The sequence below is a fragment of the Myotis brandtii genome, unplaced genomic scaffold, assembly GCF_000412655.1.
Source record: "Myotis brandtii unplaced genomic scaffold, ASM41265v1 scaffold583, whole genome shotgun sequence".
NCBI lineage: Eukaryota > Metazoa > Chordata > Mammalia > Chiroptera > Vespertilionidae > Myotis > Myotis brandtii.
The window spans coordinates 2,041,550-2,050,963 of NW_005370191.1; the positions used below are offsets into that span (position 1 = coordinate 2,041,550).

The following is a 9,414-nucleotide window of genomic DNA, read 5'->3' on the forward strand; positions in this document are numbered from 1 at the left end:
CGGGGATAGATGTTTTTTGGAATGCAGGGAATAATGGCTTTCCCTTATGCAGAATGTGCTGTATTCTTCGTTCTGGTAACAACAGCCAGAGGACATGGTTGGTGCCGTCCTTCCCTCCCTCCAAAGCCCACTCTCCATGGAAGGGTGTGAGCTGCGAATCTGATTCCCAGCTTTCCAGGCTGGTCAAGGGCCTTCTGAACACCTGGAGAAGCGAGGGCTCTTGTCCCCCACTCTTGCTTCAGATGCCATCACTGCCAGTGCCCGTATCACCCACTCCTTAGTATAAGCCAGTGATGGCGAACCTATGACATGCGTGTCAGAGGTGACACGCGAACTCATTTTTTTGGTTGATTTTTCTTTGTTAAATGGCATTTAAATATATAAAATAAATATCAAAAATATAAATCTTTGTTTTACTATGGTTGCAAATATCAAAACATTTCTATATGTGACACGGCACCAGAGTTAAGTTAGGGTTTTTCAAAATGCTGACACGCCGAGCTCAAAAGGTTCGCCATCACTGGTATAAGGTTTTGCCAGGGAGTCCTTCTCGTGGTGATCCCACTTCTGGCTCTGGTAACACCCTCTCCTCCCTAATAGTGGCTTCCTGCTGTCGCCAATCTCAAGGTTGCCAAACCTTCCTGTCTGCCCTTTTAGTTCTCCCAGCACCTTTGCAACTCATTCCCCCTACCAGATCCGCATTGGGTGGAGGAGGCCATTTGCCTGACTTGACCCCTCCTAGATCTCTCCACTTCACCATCACACCCTATATAACCCCTGCCCAAATCCTGCTCTCCATATTCTCCAGCCAGACCAGAGACCACAAACCAACAGCAGGTTAGAGGCTGTTTCTTTATACAAAGGTAATCAACACTATGGATCCACCAGCATGCTGCTGCGGTTCACACTGTCCTTCTCACCACTTCTGGGGCAGAAGTCTTAAGGGGTGGGGAGTGGGCAGTCACTGCAGGGGAAAAACACTATGCATGCCTGGGGACTGCCGAGCACACCGCTGGGAGGTCCCAAAGGGCAGACACCGACACTATACAGTAGAGTACTATACACAGTGACAGGAAGGAAATGCAGAGCTGGAACTAACCATTGGTGACTACTGACAACCAAGAAGCCCAGATGTGCCACTACAGAGCTAGGCGTTGTCATGTAATCAGTCTTGCTTCTGCAGCTACAAAATGGGGACAATAAACTATACGTCACAAAGTTGTCATGAAAATGAAATAAGGGCCTAGCTGGTTTGGCTTAGTGGATAGAGCATCGGCCTGTGGACTGAAGGGTCCCAGGTTCGATTCCAGTCAAGAGCACATGCCTGGGTTGCAGGCTTGATCCCCCGTAGGGGGTGTGCAGGAGGCAGCCAATCAATGATTCTCTCTCATCTTGATGTTTCTATCTCTCTCTCCGTCTCCCTTCCTCTCTGAAATCAATAAAAATATATAAAAAAAAATAAAAAGAAAATGTAATAAGGACATATAGCAAAGTACTCAACACAGAGCCTGGCACAGAGGTGTTTAATAAATAATTTTTTGTCAAGAAAACCTTAGATAATTTCCCTAGAAATTTCCCATCAAGGGATCAGGATCCTTGAGCATTCCTTGGAGTCTGTAGTCTCTGGAGTGGGCAGGGCCCTGGAACATTCAGTGGCAGGGCAGTTGAGGGGGATGAGGGGCTGGACCCCTAAGGAGACCGCTACGGAACCTGGGTAGGCACAGGAGTTAGGGGCTGTGCCAAAATGGTTCTGCACGTAACACAGGCCGGAGGCAGGCTGGTAGGGAGGCAGGCTGGGCATGTGCCCAAGAGCACAGGCTGGCCAGGAAGCTAGTTTCTGGCCACTGGCATGCTGCATCTGGGCAACAAGGGGGCTTGGGGACAGGTGAGGGTAGCTGCTCTGCGTGGGGTAGGAGCCGGGCACAGGGTTCAGCCTGGAATGGAACAAGAGAAAAAATGGTCATTCAGCTAGAAATGCCAAGGCACACAGCACCCCCAGCTGTCATTCCACATGAGAAAAGCTTGGGGTCACTGTGCTACTTCATATTACAATGTGCTCTAGACACTGCTTTAACGGACTCTAAGTACTAACTAGGGAGAAAGGTTAAACTCAACCAAACAGAAAACAGATGCCCAGAGAGGGAAGGTCCCACTCATGGTCCTGCAGAAAGCCAGCAGGATGAAGGGATATTGGGCTCATGAGTGAGACCACCTGAGTGTAACCTACTCGCAGCAGCTTGCAAACTGGGTGGAGATGGGGACCAGATCCCAGTAACCAGCGGCTGGCTCAGCAATTCTACCCTAAGAGAAAGGATCCATTCCTGTGGGAAGGAAGGTGGGAAGGCTCCAATGGGGTAACATAGGGCTTGGGCCCAGGCCTTGTTTGCTGTGAGATTTTCTACCTGTGATTTCAGGAACAAACACTCACTCACAGCTCAAAGTCCTGGCCGGCAGAAACCAGTGACAGATGTGGGGAGCTATCTGTGCTGAGGCTCAGGGCCCCAAAACAGACACATGAGGCTGAGACTGTGAATGGAGACACAGCCTAAGTTTTATCCTTTGAACTTTTGTGCAAAGTTCCAAATATGGAGAATGAATGCCAACACCATTGATGTCTGTTAGGTGACTGGACTAAACCTGTGTACATTTTAATTAAAACCCAACCTTACAAATCAAATGTACAAGTAAGTACAGACACCAGATACTTAATAGCACGTCCAGGACATTTTAAAATGTAGAGGTTTTGGCCTACCAAAAGTTCAACAACAGCCTCCAGAGGGGCAAAGCTGTCCAGAGAGCCACGTCACCTGCCCAAACACGTGTTGTAGTATTGCCCGTGTGCCATTGTCAGACCATCTGACACTGTGTCCTGTTCTGGGTGCCTACAGCAGGCCAGGATAATGAGGGACCAAACATGGGAGGAACTGAAAAAGTTACCATGTGCCCCACCCTGAGCTGAATGTCACAGTGAAGCAGGATCACATCACACCTGGCACCAGTGAGTCACAGTTATAGAGAGGTGACTGCAATTCAACATGGAAGAACTTCCTCATCAGGGGCTGCCTTGGAGTGAGCTCCCAGCCACTAGGGGGTGAAAGTTAAGACTGGGTGACCGTGACCACAGCCAGCTGTTTTAGAGGGGACTCTTTCACAGAGTGGGAAATTGCATTCGAGGACCCTTAAGTCCTCTCTAGACTCCATGAGAACAATTAAAAGTCCAAAAGCCACAATTCACCTCATTCTATATTTAAACAGTCTCCCAACATTTAGACCTCAGGAATTACTTGTCTGGAGCAAAGTGGGTGAATGTGCATTTTTTATTTTTGCAATTATCCACTTCCCCCAAATACGTGCTTTTGAAAAATGGTCAAAGGGCTTTGAGCCTGTGAAGGCTGAGAATGTCCACCTCCAATTTAACCCAAACCCCATATCCAGGCAGTCACAGAGGGCAAAATTTACCTCACAGATGGCTGAAGGCAAAAAGGGGCCACTGGCATCCTGACTTCACAGTGAGCCCTTACTTTTGGAGGAACCGTGTCATCTGAGCATGGACAGGAACCAGAGGAGGACAACAGGCCGACAGTGTGGCACAGTGGAAAGGGAGTAAGGAAGACCTGGAAGCAGGGGACCCTCGTTCTAGACTGAGCTCTCCTGCCTGTGTTACATGGAGAAAGACTCTTGTCCTCTTCGGGCCTCTTCTCTAAAAGGAAGCAATGAAGCTACAAGAGCTCTGACAGCTTGCTTACACTGTTCATTGAGAGTTAATGAGCCTGGACTAGAAACAGTAAACTTCACCTTCTCTTGCTGGGTGGCCAAGAAAACCCGATCTCTCAGGTCTTGGGGTGTGCTACCTCCTAAGCCTCCAAGTCAGCTGTGTGGCCTGTCTGTGCTTCTTACCAGTATGCCATGCTAGAGCCCAATCCAGCCTGCAGAGTGCTTGTCAGTGCTGAGGGTTGGTAATAACACTATCTAGGACCGCTCCCTCAAGCTGGCTGTCACAGTCACTCACAAGTGCTTCTAATGCCTTCCCGCTTCCCACTCCCGCTCACTCCCTACTTCAGATGCAGTTGGCCAGAATCTAGAGTGCTCAGAAGACATCTGTGCATAGATTTTCTGGGCCCAGGGCTACTCACATCCTGTTCCTTTTTTCCCGTGACACTGAACTAGTCACACCATCTACAGGCCCTGGAATTGCTTTAAGAATAAGATTTAAGAGTTCTGTAACTTACTTCCGGTTCCGGGCTGCTCTTCTTTCGGCTGAAGAACCTGAGATGTATTTGAATATCGAAATCCTCCTCATAAGGCTGAAAGGGAACTTCTGGTCAAGCTTCAATGCTATTTTCTCTGAGATGTCGAAGGAATAGCAGTATGTGAGGCCATCTGAGGTTGGCATATTAAGTAAAATTGGAGGCAGCTAAAGAGAGGAGTGCTGAACACTCCCCAGAGAAGAATATAGGTTCCCACATTTAATTCACAGGGGCATTAGTGCTTTTTCCACCATAAACTCTGATTGGTTTTTCAAGCTCAGGGGAAAACAAAATCTGGGTTTCTATCCCCTATACCTCAGAGGGAACAAGGCCCAGCAAAAGGAGAGGGCAGAGCCCTGGCCGGTGTGGGTCAGTTTGTTGGGCATCATCCCAGGCACGGAGGGGTTGCAGGTTCGATTCCCAGTCAAGGCACGTGCCCAGGTTGCGGGCTCAATCCCAGGTGGGGATTGTGCAGGAGGCAGCCAATCAATGTTTTGCTCTCACACTGATGTTTCTATCTTTCTCTTCCTCTACCTTCTTCTTCTCTAAAATTAATAAAAATATATTAAAAAATAAAAAAAGGCAAAGATTAGAGAAGCAACTATATGCTATCTATAAGAAACAAGCTTTGAATATAAAGACATATTAAAAATATAAGGATGAAAAAATATATACCATGCAAATCCCAATTTTAAGAAAGTAGAAAGTTGGAATAACTATTAGTATTAGACAACGAAGACTTTAGGGCAAAGAATATTAACATAGAATAAAGGGGTCTATTTCATAATGATAAAAGGGAACTCATTAAGATGACATAACAATCCTAAATGTGTATGCATCCAATTATAGAGTTTCAAAATATTTGAAGCAAAAACTAATGAGAACTGAAAGGAAAAAAGAAATCCACAATTTTAGTTTGATTTCAACAGTTCTCTTAGTAATTGAGAGAACAAGTATAAGGAGAAGGCTCTGCCCTCTCCTTTTGCTGTGTCTTGACCTAACTGGCATATATTAAACTGTATACCCACCAACTGCAGAATGCACCGAGAACATTCACCAAGATGTACCAAATGCTGGGCCAGAACTGAAGTTAAAAGAGCTGTAAAATTACTAAGGATAGTCTCTTATCTCATGAAATAAAATTAGAAATCAATATCAAAAAGAAATCTGGAAAATCACCAAACATTTAGAAATTAAGCAACTCACTTATAAATAAACCCTGGGTCAAAGAAGAAATCCCAAGGAAAATTAGGAAATACTTTTAACTGAGCGATGACACAACATATCAAAATCTGTAGAATGCAGTTAAAATAGTGCTTATACGGGAGTATTTAGGTTTCAATTTTCATATTAGGAAGGTTTAAAATCAATTAAATTAAAAATAGCAGCTATGTTATCAATGTGTATTTATATACTATCTATCCCAATAGATAATTGAATCACAAATTAAAAGTGATTTTAGAAATGTACCTATCTAACTCCAACACTACCAATTCTAATGTTTAAAAGAGTAACCCGCCCTGGCCAGTGTGGCTCAGTTGGCTGAGTGTTGTCCCAAATTTACAGGTTCAATTTCTGGTCAGGGCATATGCCTGGGTTACGGGTTAGATTCCTAGTAGGGGGCATGCAGGAGGTAGCTGATGGATGTTTCTCTCACATTGATGTTCCTTTCTCTTTCCCTCTCTCTCTCAAATCAATAAAAACATATTTTAAAATAATAATAAAATAAATATTTTAGATCCCCCCCAATTGCTAGAATATTTATACAAGGGATATAAGGCTTGTCCTAAGTTTTTAACCACCCATATGGTAAAAGCCTATCATAAAAAAAAGTGGGTGGTTTTTGTTGTGCACATGCACACACATGCATGTGTGTATGTTCTATGAGAAAAAAGACTAAACCAAACAAAATTAAGACAAATAAATCTGTTTTCTATTCCTTTCATGGAACATCTCCAGCTCATGGATATTTCAGATTCTTCTAATGAAAACTCATAACATAATTAGTCAAATGTACACTTACACCTTAGTTTACAAGGGAAAAAAATCAAATCAGAAATTTTTGTTGTTAATCCTCACCCAAGGATATTTTTTCAATTGATTTTTAGAGAGAGTGGAAGGGAAGAAGGGAGAGAAAGAGGGAGAAAGAGGGAGAGAGAAACATCAATGTGAGAGAAACACATCAATTAGTTGCCTCCTGCACTCAGCCACGACCGGGGCGGGACTGAACCTGCAACTTAGGTATATGCCCTTGACTGGACTCGAACCCGAGACCCTTTGGTGCATGGGCCAATGTTCCAACCACTGAGCCACACCGACCAGGGCTAAATCAGAATATTTTACTAACTGGTAACACTACACTGGCATGAAGAGAGAGCTGTACTGATATTTTCCAGATGAGGACATTCTAGCCTAGAAGAGGGAAGCAACAGATCTACCCAAGGCCGTGTGGTTTTCAAAGCTGAAAGCTATAACTCAGATTACCTATATCTGACCCCATGGCTCTACCTACATGACCCCTCTAGACTCTCCAACTTGGTTTACTCTTTGGGATGTCAACGTTCTATCATTCCCTTCCAGGAAGGATACATGCTAGCCCAACTCCAAGTCCACAGACATTACTGAGAAAAGAGGTCTGAGGAATGAGCCAGGAGGCACACAGCAGGAGCCATGGCACCAGGATGGAGGGCACAACCATGCCGAATACCAGGGCCCTCCTCATGCGGGAGCGGACAACACTGACTCCCAGCATGGCAAAAGCCACTGGGGTGAAACCTCTGGCGTCCTCCACCTCCCCCAACTTCAACAGTGACGACACGGCCTCAAAGGACAAGTAGATGATAGCGGAGATGAGGGCGAAGATCACGGTGAAGAAGCAGTGGCGGACGGTGCCCACGGTTCTCTCAAAATTGCCAGCAAAGCGCCAGATGATGATAGCACCACACAGCAGGGAAACTGGATTCTCATAGACAAAGATGTAGGTCACCAGCCTGTAAACTGTAGAGGGAGCTGGGTTAGAGGCCCGACAATGGGTTGCTCCAAGGTGGGAAAGACAGGTTACAACCCACCTAGAAAAGGGGGAGGAGCTCCTATGATAGCACACTGAGAACCAGTGAAAATCAGCCAGGAGCCAAGATAAGCAATGGGAAGCAACAACGATCAGAACCCAAGACTCAAAATAGAGGCATGAATGTCTAAATCCCTGCTCTTTCCCACACCTGGAGTAAGTCTTTTCAGTGACTGATTTCCATGTGGAAAAAAAAATAATAATAATACTTTTTAGCATGGGATAGTCTTTGAATTTGTAATTTGCTTTATGTCCCCTTTTTTAGGTTTTAATACTGACCTATCTCACCAGGCAGTTTGAGGGTTAATTAATTGTAACAGCTTCAGGGTGGACTGAGTGGGTGTCCCTTAACACTCTGTATGCCAGTCTCCTCGGCTGTAATCCTGACCTCTCCTTCCATAGTGGCTGTTCAGAGGAAGAAAAAAGGGACCATGAATTATTTTGCACCTATAAAGATCACTGTAATCTAGATATAAAAGATATAAAATTATCACTAATAATATAGGTGTAAAACTCACAAGTCTTCCTTAAAAGTGCTTACCCAATCCTACAGGTAGAGTAACACTTTATGTGCAATAAGACAGCAAAGAATTTAACTTCTATTTTTCTAAAAGCAGACATGTCTTATGTACTTTTGTAGGCCAAAACATTAAACGGAAGGAGGGGGACTGGTGAAGTGGCAGTAATACTGGACTTGGAGCCTAAAGACTTGGAGTGGAATCTTGGTTCTATCATGTAAGGGCAGGCTGAACTTAGGTCACCGGGTCTCGTGGCTTGTTTCCTCAGTATGAAGTAACAGATTATACTTGAGGCCTTCAAAGGTCTTTTATGTGTCTAATACTCATATGCCCATGAACCCCACACTTGGGGAAGCTGTAAATTAAAGAAAATGGGGAGCTCAGTGTAGGTTGACATTTTGCATCTGTCTATGACCTGCTCTGCATCCCAGTGGGGGGAAGTTTTAGATTTGAACAGGGAGGCAGGCTGTGATCCTCAGTCGGGCCATCTCTGCCAGGCCTCATTATCTGAAGCGTACATGGTTATTTGTCAAATACTTCCACAACTGAAATTCCAAGTGTAAATGTGAAGATTCTAGAAGCAACGCTATATGATTTGGGGATTATATACCCCAAAGCTCCAGTTCCAAAACATCACACGATGAAAAGAAAAATCTGGGTTCTGTCTCAGCTGACTTAATAGTTCTGTTTCTCTGCATGAAGCCTCAGTCTCATCTAAATGATGGGCAATAATAAAGCCTACATCATGGGATCATCGAGAGGATGAAATAATGTGAGTGCGCTTTGCAAAACAGCAAGTCGTATACATTTCCCACGTCCTCCCCAGGAAAGAATGGAAGTTTACAAGCAGATGTTTATACTTAATCGCTCTGCAAATTTCTCTCCCCCAAAGAAATCTAGCCCCTCTCCCCATGAGCTGGGAATCTGACTCTGGATTAAGATATAAACGAAGAAGCAGAAGAAATTCTAAACCTCAAGAGGCCAGGACGCTTATTCAGGGGTAGCCATAGATAAAGTTGTAATGTCTTGATGAAGATGCGAGGGGAAAAAAAATTCCAGTGGGAGGGAGTTAGGCCCTAAAGCAGACTTGAGTGTGTATATGACAAGGGAGGGGGAGAGGAAAAATCCTCCGGGGAGCGTGCGCACGGGTGAATGAAACCTGTTTCCTAGCGAATGAATTGAGGGGGCCTTCATCAGTCCAGTGGAGACAGGGAAGGGAACACATAAGAGTGGGGAAAGATTGCAATGATGACGAAGGGGGGCTCTGGAGAGACAAAGACGTGGAACATGGGGCTGGTCCTCCGGGTGGAGAGGATGATGATGCGGACGGAGTAGCTGGAGGTGAGGCCTGATGGCGCGGGTGCTGGGAGCCCAAAGCCCAGGGCCTGGCGAGGTCGGAGGAAAAGGGCTGACACCTGGCGCTCGAGCCCGCCCAGCTCACCTTGCCAGTTGCGCAGGCAATCGGATCGCAGAGAGAGGCCGGAGGGCGGCAGGGGCGGCTGCAGCAGAAACAGGCGGGGCCCGGACAACAGGAGCGAGAGCAGCGCGGTGAAGAAGGTGGCGGACGGCACCTCTGGACGCG

At 45.6% G+C, this 9,414-nt stretch overlaps 1 protein-coding gene across 1 annotated transcript; it reads right to left on the bottom strand.

Annotated features, from left to right (window-relative positions):
* Positions 1 to 1,429: 1,429 nt before the first annotated feature.
* RHBDD2 (rhomboid domain containing 2) lies at positions 1,430 to 9,409 on the bottom strand (the record flags this gene model as incomplete). The annotated part of the gene is made up of 4 exons (XM_005879175.2): positions 1,430 to 1,934; positions 4,230 to 4,380; positions 6,837 to 7,244; positions 9,274 to 9,409. Coding segments are annotated over 4 exons (1,050 nt in total), but the record flags the coding sequence as incomplete, so codon positions are not given.
* Between the last annotated feature and the right edge of the window lie 5 nt (positions 9,410 to 9,414).